A 17,885-nucleotide genomic window follows, 5' to 3' on the forward strand; every position below is an offset into this window, starting at 1 on the left:
TCTCTCACGGAAAACCCCACTCCTCTCAAATCGCCGAGATGAGTCTGCACGCCCACGACTCCCCATCTAGGGCATTTTCGTCCAAAAATTTGAAACTCATCAGTTCGCATCAGATTCATGGGTTTGGGGTTTGAAAAACGTAGACTTTAAAAAGGAGGGGTTTTGGGGATTACTAAACTAGCAGGGTGTTTTTGCGATTTCTACTTTAAAGGGTTTTTGGCAATTTCCACATAAAAAATTGATAAAAAGTAATTAATTATTAATTATTAAATAAATCAAATTAATAAATAGAGATTTAACAACGAGACGTTCCCCGTTTGTTCAGCTTTGCTTTATTTATTCATCGCCTTCTCGTCAATCAATCCTTTGCCCTCTTTCGTTCTCCGCGCGATCATCGCTCTCTTCTTCTCTTCGATTCGATCTTGGTGGAGGCTGTGAAGGATCCGTCGAAGAGTAGGAGAGTTTGTTCTCGGCCATTAGATCCATCGATCTCTCGCCATGAATCCTGAATAGTAAGTTTGGGGAATCATCAATCCATATCGTGGCTCTTTCTTTTGGTTTTCTCTAATCATTTGATTGAATTGTTTGGTTTGGATGATCGGTAGGTTAGGGCTTCTTTTCTGGATCTGATGCTATGAAATTATGGTTTAGATTGTGGTTCCTTTTTTTTTGTGTGGATCTGGTGGTGTTTGGTGATCAGATCTAAGGATTCGCTTGATTTTTGATTTTCTTTTGAGGATTTGATCTAGGGTTTTGTTTCTTGATGGAGAGAGAAATCAGAGATAGGATTGATTTGGAAATAGATGGGTAATAGAAGATTTTGTGTATGTTTATAGACCTAAAAGATGCTTCCTTATTTTTGGGAATCTGGTTAGGGTTTGATGTTAATTGCTATTGTTGGATTACATCTGTGTGCGGGTTGCATATTGAATGATTTGGTTATTTGCTTGTAGGTTTTCAATAATAAAGCAAATATCATATATCTCAACACATATGCCTTTGGGTTAAGGATTGATTTGATTACAACTGGTGAATTTTCCTTTCTTTGTAGATATGGGTTACAGAAATAGATATATTAAAATATGTGCTTTCAGTTGTTGCGTTTAGTTGTGGATAACTGGATATTGAAAGGGCATAACTTGCATTGGTGTATGTCATTATAATTAGTTAAATATCAGTGCAATTTTATGTTTAATGAAGTCAAATATGGATTGGCTAAGTCAAATTTTCTAAGCTTTTTTAGTTTTGATAGTTAACACATGGTCAAAATCCAAGAAACTGTTGTTAATTGTGTGGACAAAGAGTAAAAAGTAGCAATCTTGGGTAATGAGGTTTTGGAATGGCTGGGACAAAAAAAGAATAATTATTTTTTTAATCGGGTGGACTAAATGGACTGGAAAGTGCTTAACAGTTACTTTTCTGTTACTTTCCTCTCTAATTTTGTTTGCTTATACTTTTATATATATTCACATCCATTGTGCATAAATAAGTAATTCATGTGTGGTTTCTCCTTTACAGTGACTATTTGTTCAAACTTTTGCTGATTGGAGATTCTGGTGTTGGCAAGTCATGCCTCCTGCTGAGATTTGCTGTAAGGAATAATTCTTATGTTATTTCTAATTGTAATATCTACAGTGGTCATTGGCAGTTTTAAACTGTGTTTGATGCAAAAGTTCAATTTTCAGTGTGTATGAGGTACCAGCACAGCAGTTAGAAACTTAGTAAGCTAGAATGGATTGAAAATATGTTGGATGCCGCTGGTCTTTAGGCTATAGGTTATTGTTGATCATTATTTATGGTATTCAGTAGATTGGTGGAATTTAGAATCCTTTCCAGAACTGTTCCTTCAGTAGGTTGATATCATGAATTGGGATGCGGTTCAAGGATTTGGCCCACAATGGAGATCTTTTGTTATCCCCATGTTTGAATTTATGTTGTGCTATTTATGCTTCATTTGAAGGATGGTTCCTTCAGTTGTGCCTCTTGTTAAGTAGACATAGTTAAATGACTTTCTTCTGATATGGCATGTGATGTTCTTCTCTTTATTTTATTTATTTTACTTTAAATTTATTATTTTATTATTTTTTGCCTTCTCATTCCCAGCTTCAATTTGATAGTTCTTTTGTATTTCTCTGGCTGGGGATTTTGTGAAATCTCCTTGTCATTCTATTGATCAGCTGGTTGGGTTGTGACAGGTTTGAAATTGGCTTTGGATTTTGTATCTGAGATGTTTTCAGCTTAATTTCCTGTGTCATGTCATGTAGTAAATTCCTAATCTTGTATCTTATGCTTAACAAACTGATAATTATATTCTATGGCACTGAATCTTAATGATCAAAGGTAAGCTGAGCTCAGTCCCAGCTAGATGGACTAGCAATGAGGCTTGAGCTGGCTTATATTTCTGATTGTTAGTATTTCATTTCTGTATAAGGTTATATATTTTATCATATATTGTATATTTGATGTTTGATTCTTTTGATTAGGATGACTCGTATCTTGATAGTTACATCAGCACAATTGGAGTCGATTTTGTAAGTATAGTTTATTTAATTGATCCAGTATTATTATCTGACCAAATCATTTGATGAGTAATGGAAATTTTGTTTTCGTAGAAAATTCGTACTGTGGAACAGGATGGGAAGACCATTAAACTTCAAATTGTGAGTTCTTTTTTTTATTATTATCACATTTGGATTCATTTTCATTTGGATGTGATGTCTTTTCATCATGTCATACTTCTGTTTGTGCCAATTGTTAGTATAGAATGAGCATGCCCAATAGTTGCTAAGAGAAACTGAGATTGTAGAACAATGTGGGCAGGAGGCAAGTAATCCATTTAAATCGATATACTGTGGGTTGCTGTCTATGTTATGATTTATAATTTCTTCTCTTTTTTATTTGGCTTTTTAAGTGTTTTAAAATATGCTATAACCTTCTGGTACAATTTCTATGTCGACAGTGGGATACAGCTGGGCAAGAACGATTCAGAACAATAACCAGCAGCTACTACCGTGGTGCTCATGGAATCATTGTAATTTTTATGTTTTTAAGCAAATGAATACTCTTCATTACAGACCAAAGTTGGGTTTGAATTAATTGTATCTTGCTACCATCAGGTTGTCTATGATGTGACTGATCAGGAGAGTTTTAACAACGTCAAACAATGGTTGAGCGAGATTGACCGTTATGCAAGTGAAAATGTCAACAAACTTCTGGTTGGAAACAAATGTGACCTGACAGCAAACAAAGTTGTGTCTTATGAGACTGCTAAGGTAATACTTTCTTTGCTTTCAGCAATTCGCTCTTGAATGTTTAGGGATTAATTTTTCCTCAGTAACTTGTTGATTTAAGATTATTGCTAATCAAGACTTCTGTCAGTTCTGTGCGCACTTGTTACTTCTATACTGCTTCGTCCTTCTATTTTCTGTTATGGCTCATTTTTGCTTATATAAACAAGTTTGATTTGAACTTGTGTCTTTTGATGCATACTTTGCAAATTTCTTTTGAGATGCAGCACAACCCACTTTGTCTTGGTTCACCTGATGGAATGCTGACCTTAAATTCAACTGAAGTATTAGATAACTATTAGATCAAGCCTCTGGCAAACTGAACTTCACAGTCTGCCATTTTTTTCTTAGTTACTTGCATGCACGACCCATTATTGTAACATCTCTTTTAATTGCCAATGTGCTTACATATTACTCATCTCAATTTATTGGTAAACTTTTCGTGAAACTTATCTTTTTAAGGTTCCCCTTTTTCTTTCTTCTCCTTTCTAGCTTGGGGCATCATATATATATATATATATATAATGCTCAACCATTTCGCACATTCATTCTTTATTGTCATTATTCAGAGCCTATTATGACTTCCACAACTTCTTACCCAGTAAAAAAGTGTATCACATTCAGTGGACTGTATTTCTTATACTCTTATTCTGTTTTGTCCACTTGAATCTTATTTTATCTTATACTTTCTCATTATCCTCTTCTCATTCATTTTTTTTTGCCAGAAATCCAAGTTAGATATAAGTGGTTGCATTGGTCTACATGTGCATCAGTTGTGAATCTTGTTGTTTCTGTTCTTCTTATTGTTTCCCTTTTCAAAATGGCTCATACATAGAATCTGTGGCTATCTCAGAGAAATGATTACTTATGTGTATGCTACTTTTAGGCTTTTGCGGATGAAATTGGAATCCCATTCATGGAAACAAGTGCAAAGAATGCAACTAATGTGGAGCAGGCCTTCATGGCAATGGCTGCCTCAATCAAGACCAGGTAAATCAATTTTGTGTTGTCAAATGAACAATAACACTTAAACAATATCGCATTCATAATTAACATTCAAAATTTTATTGAACAATGTTGTCAGGATGGCAAGCCAACCAGCTGCCAACAACGCAAGGCCCCCGACAGTCCAAATCCGTGGGCAACCCGTGAACCAGAACTCATCATGCTGCTCTTCTTAAGCAGCCTTTTAACCGTGTGCTGGACATGGCATGTAAAACTTAGATCTCCTTACTACTAAAGACTGCATCTCATCTGGATTTGTTCAGGTTATTTATGTTAATACTGCTGGGCTTTATTTCTGATTCTTTCTTGCTATGCGCTCACAAGCCTGTACAAAAATGGAAATTAGTTAATGTTATCATTCTGTAATTTCTACTGCAACTTATTAGCATTTGTGGGTTGTTTCTTAAAGTATGGTCAAACAGGATGGATGGATGGATGGATAGATGGACCATCTTAAATTTCATTGCTTATGCAACTGTGTATTAATTCTTATTGGTGTACGATGGTTTCTTTCTTCTTTTTTTTTTTTAGTTTTTGTGTCACTTATCAGATATCTTACTTTGCACCAATGAAGGGCATCCACCACCAGATGGACATGCCTATGAGCTTTTCCAGGAGTTTCTAATTACTCCGGTGTTTTAGATCAAAAGATAAAAACTGAATATATATATATATATAAATGTGGATAAATCATGATTTTTTAATTAGGGAAGAAGCAAAATATATGTCACGACTGACAATTGATTGCATGATTGGCATTGTTGAGCGGTAATTTAGGGTTTAACTTTTCACGCCCCTAGCATGGATGAAGCATATTAATATTAATAAAAATATATATATATGATTATTTGTTCATATTATAAATAATAATAATAATAATAAATACTATTATTATAGCATATTAATAAATATATATATAGTGATTTATCATATTGTAAAAATAAAAACATAGATTTATTATTATTATTATTATTATTATTATTATTATTATTATTATTATTATTATTGCTGCTATAGGGGTGGTAACCCAAAATCTAATGATACCAACAGCAGTTCACACGTAATTGCAGACATTCATAACAAGCTTTAAATAAAACAACGTTTTATTCAAATTTATGTTTTTAAATTATTTTCAATTCCAATCTAACGGGTGAAATGCCTCTTCTACCCCTGTCCTTGTTCATGACGTACCCCTCACAAGATACGTTCCATTGTTGCAAATAAAAAAAATAAAAAATAAAAAGAAAAAAGTGGCAACATGCATTACATAATAATCAACAAAATGAAACTAACCAATCAGGATCATGCCTGAAAATTAATTCGCCCTTACAATAATTAGGTAAAGGAACCCAAAGCTTCTTTTTAGTAATTAAAATAGCGGATACAAAAATACATATATCACCATGTCCAAGCAAGAAAAACAGTCTAAAAGATGAGAATTTTGGTCACATCACTGTGAATTCTGAGAGTCATGCTACGACGATGAAACAAAGTCCATAAACGATCACCACAGACAGCAAAAGGCAAACAAATTATCAGATGGCTCCAGACTCGCTACCTTCTTTGTCAGCTGACTATACACACCAAGCCCTAATTTGTTTTCGAAAGAGCAAGAAGCTGCAAGGACGGCAGGTGGCGCATCATTCTTTTTTCTTTCTTCTGTTGCTTCCATCACAAAATGGAGCATCCCTTCTGTGCCTTTCTCTTCTTCTTTTTTTGCTTCGGAGGCTGAAGCACAACCTTAATTGCGGCGTCGAACACTGCCTTCACATTCTGCAATGTAACAAACTATAAGTGAAAAGAACATGAACATACATTGACAAGTTGACAATTGGAAGCAGTGACATACTTGCTGTGTTTTCGAACTGCATTCAATGTAGTATGGCGCGCCTATTACCTTCTTAAGCTCTTCTCCCTTCAAACAAAGATTAAGAAAATGATGCGGAAATTAGACATGCGAAATGAGTTCATGTTGAACAAACGGCAAATTTCTGCTCTGGCAAGGTTACCTGAGCAGTGGTGATGGGCACAGCTCCCGGGTGATCGACAAAGAACTGCTTATCATCTCGAAGATCTGAACATCAACAAATAGATGGTAGAAAATTAAATCATGAAGATTAACAAAAGCGCGCGCACACATCCAAACCAACAAAACCTACTCCTAAAAACTGAACAGAATGTCCAGCAGTATGAATTTTCTGCATTGACTGCAAGAGCAAGGGACTCAAAATTTATGAATTCTACAAAGTAGACCATTAAGAAAAAAACAAAGACAATGATGCTATGCTTGCAAATCATGCAAGAGTACCAGCAGATCTGATTGCAAAGTTGCAAGGGAACTAATAGGGATACGCCATGAAGCTATGTGGTTTCCACATCAGGACCCACTGAAATTTTTGACATTGAATATTGGAATGACACCAAAACTTCAGCATTAAGATGACACTACGATAAAGATAGGCTAAGAAAGCTGGTAAAATCTATTGTGGGTTCACATGCATAGTCTAACCAGGGCATTAATTGCACTAGAGGAATCTGATACCAGTGCCAAAACTAAAATGAAGAGGATAAGAACAACAGCGCCACGACATGCAAAACTTAACCCAAGAGTATGACCAAGTTGGCATTCGCCTGTCAATAGACCTGCAGGTATTTATAGTCATTTTCAAAGATTTATCAAGATTCACACATTTTATTTTTTATAGATGTGTCTAAACAAGTGGAGACAACTGTCGGAAAACACTCAAACCTTTGTTACATGGTCACGACAATGTAGTGCTACCTAATGTACATGAATAAGGAATGTACAATTAGATGCTCCAGTAAAGGAGGAGTTCTGTGGTCCTGAACTTTTGCATCTCTACAAAGCAAGCCAACCGGATGATATCAACAAAGTTAAATGTGATAATTAAAGAATAACCTTATAGCTAACAAATGACAAAAGCACAAACCTTACATACACAAAGTATATTTAACTAATCACATCAGAGGAAAAAAAAACCAAGATGTGAATACATGCTTAAATACCAAAGCAATTTTGCAATGAAAATTGTAGCAAATTATTTACAAGACAGAGAAAAAACATTAATATGGAAAATATAATAGTCAAAGGTGAATTATAGAAGGAAAGGTGAGTCAATATTACCAAGTTTTGTTCCAACAAGAATTATGGGAACACCGGGGGCGTAATGCTTCAGTTCAGGAATCCACTAGAACCAGGACAAATCCCACAACGATAAGGTCAATACCCAGTATGCAAGATGACGGTAAAAAATATAGCATGTATAAACAATAGGATTCTACCTTCTTCGCAACATTCTCATAGCTTGCCTTGCTTATAAGGGAGAAAGCTAGCAGAAAAACATCAGCTCCACGATAGCTCAAGGGTCTCAAACGATTATAATCCTCCTGTCCTGTTGGGTAAATGTACAGTACCATATGAAACAAATTAAATGAAGAAAAACATAATTGGAACCTGACAAGATTGAAGGAAAGGGATGTCCACCTGCAGTATCCCACAAGCCAAGGTTCACGGTGCTACCATCAACCACAACATTTGCACTAAAATTGTCGAATACTGTGGGCACATAATCCTATCTCCAGATCAAAAGAAATTTCCATTAAATGTATATTTTCATATATAATTATACTTGGCAACAACATGTAGTCATTCATGACCAGACCAAATAGGAAAACTTCCATAATTCCAGTATGTGCAACATATAGGCAGATATAAAAGAAATAAACAAGTACAAAAGATACAAGTTCTCTTCTATGTACAATGGTACATTCTTCAGTTATGAAGCTGATAGGAATCAAAGGAAAACAATTGGATAGGTGCAAGATAAATTAAACAGATAAAAGCGAATTTCACAGTGAAAATTTGCGCATAATAAAATTACTAATTGAAATGGAACATTTTTCCACATATATACCCTAGAAATTTCTTATTTTCTGTCAGCAAATTCTTAGGTGATTGAAACCAAGCGGTCTGTAAGCATTCCTAAAAGATGTCTACATGACAAATGTCAGACATATGCTAGAAGGCCCTAGCACACCCATTAAATGAATCAAAGCATGAACTGACATCATTTAAAACACAAATATAGCAGTTTAAACATGCTATGCATCCTCAAATTTCCAATCACTTGATAGTTATCTTTTGAACAAATTGAAGATAAGAAAGCCAGCATTATAATCAAACCAAACAACTAAAACACAAAACATCTCCAAAATAGATTTTCTAGAAGAAGAAGAAGAAGACCACACCAAAGCAACCAAGCATACGACAAAAAAAAAAAACCAAAAAATCAGCGTTTTCGCATTTACTTCATTCTGCAATCGCAACTACCTTTTGTCGAGAAAGACAAAGATGGCATCACCCCCAAAACAGACAACTATAAAATGGATTTATGTGGGAAAAAAAAAATCTGCAGATCGAAAAAAAAAATGATGGAAGAAAGTTTCTTATTTATTCCTCTCACTGAATCCTCAAGGCATGCATCTTTGACAAACCTTTCTGATTTAAAGGATACAAATAAACAATGCTAAAATGTAAAACAAGAAAGTGTGATCTTTTCTTGAAATTTCATAGGTATGAAAACAAGATGCTCCAAAAAGGATGGTGTTTCCATGAAGATATCATAAAACAATGAGCAAACATCTCATCAAATATCACAACATAATTCATCAAAATGGACACCTAGTTTGCAAAAAGGCAATCAGAGATGGAATCCCAGACATGCTGATATCAAGAGAGAACAAGACCCTCCTTCACTGTGATCTCAAACATAATAATAAAAATAAAAATAAAATCCAAACCACTAAGCTTCATCTGCTGGAAGAAGCCATGTTGACATCGCATTTCCAGATATCAACACATTAAAAACAAGATCCTAAACAAACTCCCAATCACAAGAAAATCAACATCTTTTAGCACATCAAAAGCATTAAAAAAAAAAAAGGAATAGTTTCATATTAACCGATCAAACAATCACATAAAGATCTCAACTGCACAAAATCAAAGCGAGAAAACCCAAGGATGGGCCAAGAAGAGTCCTTTTCTCATAAATCAGACACCAAACCCTAAAATCTACGGATACCCATACCAATTACTTCAACCTATGCCCCAAAATCACCAAAAAAATTTCAAATTTCCGACCTAAACCCAAAAACCATAAAATTCCACCAAAATAAAAATAAATTTCAAAACCCTCACCGTGGGGAAGGTGTTGCTGGTATAAGAAATGAGCATGCAGGTCTTCCCAACAGCTCCATCTCCGACCGTGACGCACTTTATGAACCTCGACGCGCTCATCTCCGCCGATCTCCTCCCTCCGACTCCCAGATAACCAAATCAAGCGCCAATCCCACCTCTTCTTCACAAAATCCTCTGCCAATTCCCAAAAATCACCCACATTTCTCCAAAATCAACCCCAAATCCTCCACAAAACACCCAATTAAACCCAAAATCGAACAAACCCTAGCTAGATCCCCCTAGAAATCCCCAATTTTTCCCTCAATCCTCGAAGAAACACAGAGAGAAAGAGAAAGAGATGCACACCTTCGAGAGAGAAATGGACGGAAAGGAAAGCAACGAACCGATGGACCCGGTCTTCCAAACATTCATACTTTTTATTATTTATTAATTCAATAAAAAATTTAAAAATTTAAAATTTATTTATTTATTTATTTATTTATTTATTTATTTTATAACAACTACGAGGAGGACCAATAATTCTCCCTTTTATTTTTTATTTTTTAATTTATTTATATTATTTAATTAATTAAATAATATTAGCAGGTGAGTAACAACCATGCCACTAAGTAAACGAATGATTGGAAATTGCCATTACTTAAAGAATGGGAAAGATGGATTTATTTTTAAATATCTAAAATTAATTAGTGAGTTTTTCAAATAAATATAAGATAAAAAAAATTTTATTTTATTTTTATTTTAGTTGTTTAAATGAAGAACATGCCAATTGGATTAGTTGGGTAATAGATGTTGGTAATGTGAGGCCAAAATAGGGTTTGAATTTTGATGTTAAAGCTTGCCTTTAAACTCTTCTTTTGAGAATCAAAAAAAGCGTGTTGGTAAATATGGGTGGGACCAAATCTCTTATTCAGGACGAATGAATGTGGCCAGACTTGCTTTGTAATTCTTATTTATTTATTTATTTATTTATTATTATTATTATTATTATTATTTGCGCTTCAATTTCCTCGTGACCATTGGCTGCCCTTCCCCACGTCCCTTTTATGATCCAGTTACTTCAAATTCCTGGTTTTTTAATGTATATAAATATATATTCATTTGGGAGGGTGAGAATGTGAGTGCCAAGAACGTCTTGGTTTGTTAGGGCCTTTGGTAAAAAAAACAAATTCAAATTTTAATTCATTTAAAAATGAAACACATAAGGTTTTATATATTAACTCTTGTCCTACAAATTCAATTCCATAATAATTATCACAAAACTAAAATATGGTTTATCATTACCTGTTCGATTATCTCAATTTAGTGACTTTTAAAATAAAAAATAGCAATTTTTTAAAATAATTATCAATCTATCTTTATATTATATAATAAACAATTATCAAAATCTAAAAACCTATAACTAAAAATGAACTATCTCCATTTGTCCTATAATATTTACTACCAAACTGAATTCACTGGATTATTATTGCATTTGTTTCTTGACTCATTCCTATTTGAAAAAAAAATTAAAACTAGAATAAAAGTATAATTGATGATACTTGTTTTGAAATTTTAAATTCAAAATGAAAACTTAGATACGATTTATATAATTAAAAAAAAAAAAAGATTTTCAAATTGAAATTAAGCAGAAGTTCTCAGAAAGGATGAGCAATTGTTATAGGTCAAATTATAATTTATTTAAAAGAAAATGTGATTTAAATGATACGCATGTATATTAAATACGGGCATTTGTAATATACCCCTGAAAAATTTTAAAATACACTTTAAAAATCTCAATTTTTTTTTTGACATATTTACCCATTAAATTAAGTCTAAGTTAAGAAAAATGAAACTGGAGACAAAAAAATGTTAAATAGCGCTTTTTACCAAAGTGGGACTATACGAATATCTATACACACGCAATTTTCTTTACTATAATCAACACTTTCATTTAAAATCTTTTATTATTAAAAAAAAAACCACGATGAGTGAACAGATACAAGATCAAAACCCTGCGCTCCCAAATAATATGTAATACTGTCTACTAAGATCTCAATATTATAAACTACTATTCATGACTTCAAAGTTGCATAATAGCGATATTTACCATTACGGAGTTATATACACTAATATATCATCTAGAGCGTATTTAACAGACTATAATTACCTCACATGTTAACCTACTCCACATAAAAAATTTCTAAAAATCATTAATCCACAATAATTGATGCACCTATATATATATATTTTACACCTCCCAAGTAGAAAGATGGTTATCACTTTTGTTAAAAATGATAATAATAAAATAAAATAAAATATTAAAATCTCCTCTGTGGAGCATTCTTTTAAATGATATAAATGTTGATATCTACATGGAAACGGATTTAAAGTAACCGTGCAAATGTTTAAATTTTAATTTGAATTAACATTTGGCTGTCCTCAGCTACCACCATAAACACCATCTTAAAATTCCAAATTTTGTTAATTAAATCTTGTGTTAGTCTTACATGTAAAACTCCAAAAAATCCTTGTAGTAGGTACAATTTATCCTTTTTTTTAAGCATTATTTCTACCAATATTAAAAAGCCAACAAAATATTTATAGTAGTACAGATTCTATAAAATATCACATGAAAGTATTCCCAGTGAACAGATGGTGCACACATCCTCATCAAATTGTAATGCAGAATGTCCGCATTAATGAAATAATGTAGATTAATCCATAAATTGGAACACAACTAATTAAACACCATCATAATAATTAAATAATGGAAGTTCCCCAACCAACCATCCTACCACCATGTGCATAGTGAACAAACTCCATCCAACTCCCCAACCTCCACAACCACAACTCTTGTTTTCTAGTCTTGATAGAGATTCCTAACCCTAACCCTAACCCTAACCCTGATTTCTTTTTTTTCCACATCATGGACCATTACTTATCTCAATCACATTCCAGCTATACCCGATGAAAATAAGAACTCACCCGGGACCACTCTTCAATGTCCACTTATCATCTAATTTATAAAATACTCTTAAACCATAAAAGTTTCTCTCTCAAACATTATTATTAAATATATATAGAGGATCATTCTTCTATGGACATTCATAAATAAAAATTAGTATGGACGTCCATTATCAGTCGTTGGATTTCGATCCAATGGCCAATATTGATGAACAGTAATTATTACAGTAGTTAATGTTTATCGATGTCTGCCGTTAGATCACAATCCAATAGCTGATAATTAGACATCTATAGACTTTTTTTTATCTGTGGACGTTTATAGAAGATGTATTGTCTATAAATATAGTCTGAAAAATATAAATCATATTGAATTAAAAAAATTTGCACTTAAACACAGAATTACACCTGAAACTAGCATTTTGGTCAATAGTACTCACATGCATGATTAGTGTCAAAGGACAAGTCATATCAAGACCCATCACACTCTGAAAAGATATGAGATTTCAGTATGTCAATCTATTGCATTGTCTTTTATTAACTCTAGACCTGTTTTTGTCCTCTTGAAACTGAGAAAGATGGCCAGGTTGTATTCCTGCCAGTCAAGGATGAACTGCTCATCTTGTCGGCTGTCCTTAAAGTTGCTATCCAAGTTGCTCTAGTACTACTGCATTATGTCTCTTTAAGACCTCAACATGATATATTATTCAGTGCTATTTGAGGACAAACATGTGCATTTGCAGATAACTCTTAAAAGAGACTTGAAAATTGGAATAGTAAAATTAACTTGATGGAAGACATTGTCAAAATTGGGAAACAGTAACAGTCAATTTGAGATTGACTTTCTACATAAATATACCTGAAAGCATATGCTTAGCTGGACTTGATTGCATTTCAACTGAGGCTGTTACAGAGTTGAAATGATGGTAAGTCTGTTGCATAAAAGTTGGAAAATTTATCAGTCTTTAACACTCTTCATCTGAGTTGACAATATCAAGTTCAATCATGTTTCCAGTGGAAGAAGAATGCGTTGTCTTATTTCTTTTTGCATTCAGTTGAATTTTTTCCTTCACCATAGAGGAGGTTGGCCTGAGAAATTTTTTGCTAGATTAGCTTTGATGAGATAACCAGAAACAGAATCATAAAGATAAAAACCAGATATACATGAGAAAGCATTTGCTGAGTACCTTTTCTTTGAGTTGAGGTGGTTATCTTTTGCAGATTCCCTGCTCACAACTTTTGGTTGCGTATTTGCTGAGTGATTGGGGAAAACATCAATTATGCAGCCAACGTTAAGGTAAAGGTTTACTTACAAACAATTTACAGAATAGATGAGCAAGGAAATGATAGCTTTTACCTGTGACCTTCGATAAAAATCTTATTCCCTGTGAGTAGCGATTGCTAGTGACATTTTCTGCATTACTGCACGTGAATATTTGGCTCTCAGGTAGTCAGGAAGCAAAAATGGAGGCTATATTTTTTACTTTTCAAAGGTACAAGATAATTCAGTAAGAACCTATAATAAAAGGAAGGTATTCTGCACAGGGAAGCGTGCCGCTGGGGAAAAGGAAAGTAAAGATCCGGACAAACTTAAATTGCATTGGGACATAGTGAATATTTAGCATGAGTTTTGTCAAGCGTGAATCAAATAAGGCCTTCGCTTTAAAATATGAATTGGCAACTCATCTCAAAGTGTTCTATTACTTCTATATACTGTCAAATATGCACAAAGCATTCATCCAACATATCAGATCCAAGCTCATGCCAGGGCCATTAAAATGATATGAAAGTTTGAAACATACTTGACAAAGTCAGAACCCCATCTGTTTTAGAAAAATGCAAACCTCATTTAGTAGCATGATATGTTGCATTGAAAAGGGAGCAGTTAAGATAAAATTGAAGAATGCAATCTAATGGGTAATAGAAATCAAGCTACAAGCAAAATTCCTGATGTTCAAAAATAAAAGTTCATGATAGAAGAAAGTTCAGTATTCACAAAAAAAATCAGCAGGATTGGTAGCTCATATAAATAACTAAGACTTTAATTAAGTTATGATGGAGATTGTATAGCGGACCTGAGAGCTTTCTTAAGACCATCGACAGACAGAACCTTAGCTCGCTGAGTAGACGTTCTCAAATTTGACTTGCTAGCTAGAGGATCAACCATGTAAATCCCTTCTGACTGGAGCTTGAACATTCTTTGCAGGTTCCTGATGAAACAGAGCGAATAACAAGCACATAGAAATTCAATGAGATTGTTGATTTTGTTGAACTGTGAAGCCATAAAAAAAAAAAATACAAAAAGCCTAATAGAGCAAAATGTAGAAGACATAATTAAACCATTCACTTACCCACCCTTGAACTCAGAACGCATGGTAGAATATTTTTGATATGCCCTCTGCCAAAAGAGCAAAACAATAAATAGCATAGTTAAAGAATATTTGGTAACTTTGATGTTGAAGGAATAGAAGTAGAGAGCACAGTTGCACACTTACCGTTGTGTGGTATTTGCAATATTGTCCTTGATGCCTAAAATAAGAAGACAGGCTAGTCACTGAATGGAGTTCATGGCAAGCAAAGGTTCAACATCACAGAAAACTAAGCAAAAGGTGATTAATCCTAAGAATAAATATGAAATCTGCATGTTAGACCAATTAAACAATTCAAGAAATGAAAATATTATCAGATGCTATTGTTTCACTGTTTAGAAAAACCGCAGATAGTGCTCCTATGACCCCAAAAAAAAAAATTCTAAACCCATGCCCGATTTGGCCATTTTCATATTATTAAGACTATAATCTTGTTTTACTTGATCTATTCTATCAAATTTGAACTAGAAAACACTTTGGAGTCCTTGATTGTGAAAGATCAAAATAATGAGCACTTGTTAGTGGCACAGCTTGAGCAGTAGATCTAACTTGAAATACTGAGGAAGGAAAGGAATAAGGAGTACTTCACTGGGACGTTCAGCGTAGTCAACTTTGAATTGGAGTTGACTTGGATATTAGAATGAAGATGTCACACATAAGCTACTCACAAAACAAAAAGAACTTTAATTTTCTAGCATTATTTTTATCAGGATATCTATATTATCTAATATATATGATGTGAAGTATGGAAACTATATTGCATTCCCATCTCATTTGAACATCAGCCTTGGTAGTATAACCAGCTAAATTAAGTTGTGCAATGACTATACAGCTAGTTAGTAAGCACTCTAGTTGGATCTGGAGATATCATGCTAAAATTGCACACGAGATAAGAGCATCAAGTCTACAATGTCCAGAACGTAATTCTAGTGTTAAAAACAACCAAAGTGAATGAGAACAAAATAGAAAGAAAGAATTATTCAATAAACATACAAAAAAACCTTAAGTGAGGATGGCATCGTTTTTTAATGCCAAAGCATTTTGGAGATACAATCTTTTTCTAGAGCACCAAAGGCATACTATTAAAGATGGGCTAGTTGCATAAGTGATATTTTTATGGTGTGTAACAGATAAATGAACTCGGAATCATTTCAAAGACAACAAACGTACTTGTTGATGGCCATTGTGCAAGCATTCCCATCTTGCCTTTTGCTTTTACAAATGCCAAAGTCTGCAGATGTCCCGATTTTAAGGAATTGAGTGGCTGAATATATACTCAATGAAAACCCACTTCCCTGTCAAAATTGTGGCGAGATATATCAGCATTCAATCTGGTTTATATAAAACTATCATCTCCAACAACCAACAAAAATGCCAATGATTCAAGAGCATACCATGCTGTCTTTGCGAACTACAGAATTGAAAAGCACAAAGACTGATCCCAAAGGCTCGTTTGAATATCTTGAGTAAGCATCCCCAAACAAAAAGACAGAGACATTCAATTCATCTAAACACCCCATCTTCCAAATACAGTAGTTTTTCCCTGCAGAACTCAACTTCGGAGCTCCTTTTTCAGTCAATACCCCAATAGTGGCCCAACAACCAGAAAGTGTGTCACCAGAGAGCAAATTCCTAGCAATTAAGCACATAATGACACAATCACATCACAATTTCAAGCTTCAAATAAAGAAAAGACATCATTTTGCAATGCAAGAATCACATTCAGACCTTATTGCAGTCAATCTAACAAACCGAAGATCGGACAATCGATTACTCAGCTCCACAGAGGATATCAACGAATTCCTAATAGAAAAAAAAAATGCGATGATCTAAATCAAACAATCCTCAATTGAATTGGATTAAGAGGCCAAGATTCAAGCTTTACCTTATCCGAAGATCTGAGAACTTCTCAGCTTCCACTTCATGGGATTTCCTCGCTTTTTTCGGATTGCGGACAACGGGGCCAGATGTACTGGGATTGGCCTCATCAAGATAATCTTTCACGGCGTCCCGGAACACCGACATATTCGCTGATCCGGTCCGCTTTGGCAAAGCATCATCAGAAAAATAACCTGATTTTAAAAAACACGGCGAATATGAGCGAATTCAATTCTTTTTAGAGATGAATTGATGAAAAGACAGAATGGCGTGAAGAGAAAAACCTGGTAGATCGGAAGGATGAGACGATGGGGAACCTGGAGGAGTCTCTGGGACTCGATCTTCTCGGAGCGAGAGGAGAAGATCGAGGTCGTCTCCATTGGAAGCCATGGCGAGAGAGCGAGGGAGAGAACTGAAGAAAAGGCAAGAGAGTGTTAGTCTGTGCCGGCGGGACAAGATTGAGATAGAGGATAAGAGAAGAGGACAAAAGATTTAAGGAGTTAAAGACCAATGGGAGTGTGCCGCGTGTAGGGTTAAGATTTTGATTTGAGGAATAGCGGACTTGAGTGGCGGGAGTAAAGGAAATTTGAATTTTATGGCGCGGGGGGATAATTATTGAATTAGTTACTTAATTGAAAATTTATGATTTACTTCATTAGAATGTCACAACTCGGCATTTATAAGGAAATAATTAGTTTATATGCATGTAGAGAATTAAGGATGGGCAACGATTGCTTAATTTGTCGGTAAAAAATCATAGTGTATGGAAAGAGAAAATAAAGGCAGAGAGAGTCATTTTGCGGCTCTTTCTTCATGCCAGAGAGTTTTCATTTAAGGATAAATGGGGGAATTGGTTATTTTGAAATGGGAGACTCGAGTCATCCTATAAAAATTCATTTCTCTTTATTTTCAAAATATTTTTTAATCTTATAGAAATCCAATTAAACATCTGAATTCCACGGCCTCACTCTCATTTTTCGACGAAATGCATGCCATAAGTGATAGATCACTTCCCCCGTGTTCTTCCCTTCCTAAGTGGTTGAAGAACCCTTTTGATATTTTATCTGCTCAAACTGCTTGTTATGAGAGGGTGACTATAATGGCCACTCATATGTTTTTTTAATAATTAGACAAGTACCAAATATTTTAGGGTAATTAGATATATACGGAGTTAATATCCCAACACAT

At 34.2% G+C, this 17,885-nt stretch overlaps 3 protein-coding genes across 4 annotated transcripts; 1 reads left to right on the forward strand and 2 right to left on the reverse strand.

The window, feature by feature from the left end:
• The first annotated feature begins 312 nt into the window (after positions 1 to 312).
• On the forward strand, positions 313 to 4,782 carry LOC120261457 (GTP-binding protein YPTM2). The gene is made up of 8 exons (XM_039269362.1): positions 313 to 512; positions 1,519 to 1,591; positions 2,484 to 2,531; positions 2,613 to 2,660; positions 2,960 to 3,031; positions 3,117 to 3,272; positions 4,174 to 4,277; positions 4,372 to 4,782. The coding sequence occupies exons 1-8, from the start codon at positions 499 to 501 to the stop codon at positions 4,466 to 4,468; spliced, it is 612 nt and encodes a 203-aa protein (XP_039125296.1). The 5' UTR covers positions 313 to 498; the 3' UTR covers positions 4,469 to 4,782.
• Positions 4,783 to 5,731: 949 nt separating this feature from the next.
• Positions 5,732 to 9,939, reverse strand: LOC120260399 (rac-like GTP-binding protein 5). 2 transcript variants are annotated; one of them, XM_039267881.1, is made up of 8 exons: positions 9,856 to 9,939; positions 9,511 to 9,684; positions 7,798 to 7,885; positions 7,596 to 7,705; positions 7,438 to 7,501; positions 6,302 to 6,366; positions 6,142 to 6,207; positions 5,732 to 6,065 (listed from the first exon to the last, which is right to left on the reverse strand). In XM_039267881.1, the coding sequence occupies exons 2-8, from the start codon at positions 9,607 to 9,609 to the stop codon at positions 5,964 to 5,966; spliced, it is 594 nt and encodes a 197-aa protein (XP_039123815.1). In that variant the 5' UTR covers positions 9,610 to 9,684; positions 9,856 to 9,939; the 3' UTR covers positions 5,732 to 5,963. The 2 variants fall into 2 exon arrangements, with proteins under 2 accessions (XP_039123815.1, XP_039123807.1); XM_039267873.1 differs by having other exon boundaries at positions 9,511 to 9,894.
• A 3,252-nt stretch (positions 9,940 to 13,191) lies between these two features.
• Positions 13,192 to 17,130, reverse strand: LOC120263095 (protein MCM10 homolog). Its single transcript, XM_039271007.1, has 11 exons — positions 16,982 to 17,130; positions 16,705 to 16,891; positions 16,548 to 16,622; positions 16,214 to 16,451; positions 15,990 to 16,114; positions 14,946 to 14,979; positions 14,802 to 14,848; positions 14,526 to 14,660; positions 13,808 to 13,872; positions 13,638 to 13,704; positions 13,192 to 13,539 (listed from the first exon to the last, which is right to left on the reverse strand). Exons 1-11 carry the CDS (start codon positions 17,085 to 17,087, stop codon positions 13,416 to 13,418), a joined length of 1,203 nt encoding a protein of 400 aa, XP_039126941.1. The 5' UTR covers positions 17,088 to 17,130; the 3' UTR covers positions 13,192 to 13,415.
• Between the last annotated feature and the right edge of the window lie 755 nt (positions 17,131 to 17,885).

The sequence above is a fragment of the Dioscorea cayenensis genome, chromosome 1 (genome assembly GCF_009730915.1).
Source record: "Dioscorea cayenensis subsp. rotundata cultivar TDr96_F1 chromosome 1, TDr96_F1_v2_PseudoChromosome.rev07_lg8_w22 25.fasta, whole genome shotgun sequence".
Lineage (NCBI taxonomy): Eukaryota > Viridiplantae > Streptophyta > Magnoliopsida > Dioscoreales > Dioscoreaceae > Dioscorea > Dioscorea cayenensis.

Coding starts and splice junctions, on each gene's coding strand:
- LOC120261457 (XM_039269362.1), top strand. Junction 2,532..2,612: donor GCACAATTGGAGTCGATTTT/GTAAGTATAGTT, acceptor TTGTTTTCGTAG/AAAATTCGTACTGTGGAACA. Junction 3,273..4,173: donor TGTCTTATGAGACTGCTAAG/GTAATACTTTCT, acceptor TGCTACTTTTAG/GCTTTTGCGGATGAAATTGG.
- LOC120263095 (XM_039271007.1), bottom strand. CDS start 17,087: ATGGCTTCCAATGGAGACGACCTCGATCTTCTCCTCTCGCTCCGAGAA. Junction 14,661..14,801: donor CGTTCTGAGTTCAAGGGTGG/GTAAGTGAATGG, acceptor CTGTTTCATCAG/GAACCTGCAAAGAATGTTCA. Junction 13,705..13,807: donor ATTTTTATCGAAGGTCACAG/GTAAAAGCTATC, acceptor CCAATCACTCAG/CAAATACGCAACCAAAAGTT.
- LOC120260399 (XM_039267881.1), bottom strand. CDS start 9,609: ATGAGCGCGTCGAGGTTCATAAAGTGCGTCACGGTCGGAGATGGAGCT. Junction 7,502..7,595: donor ATGAGAATGTTGCGAAGAAG/GTAGAATCCTAT, acceptor TCCTGGTTCTAG/TGGATTCCTGAACTGAAGCA. Junction 6,066..6,141: donor GCAGTTCGAAAACACAGCAA/GTATGTCACTGC, acceptor GTTACATTGCAG/AATGTGAAGGCAGTGTTCGA.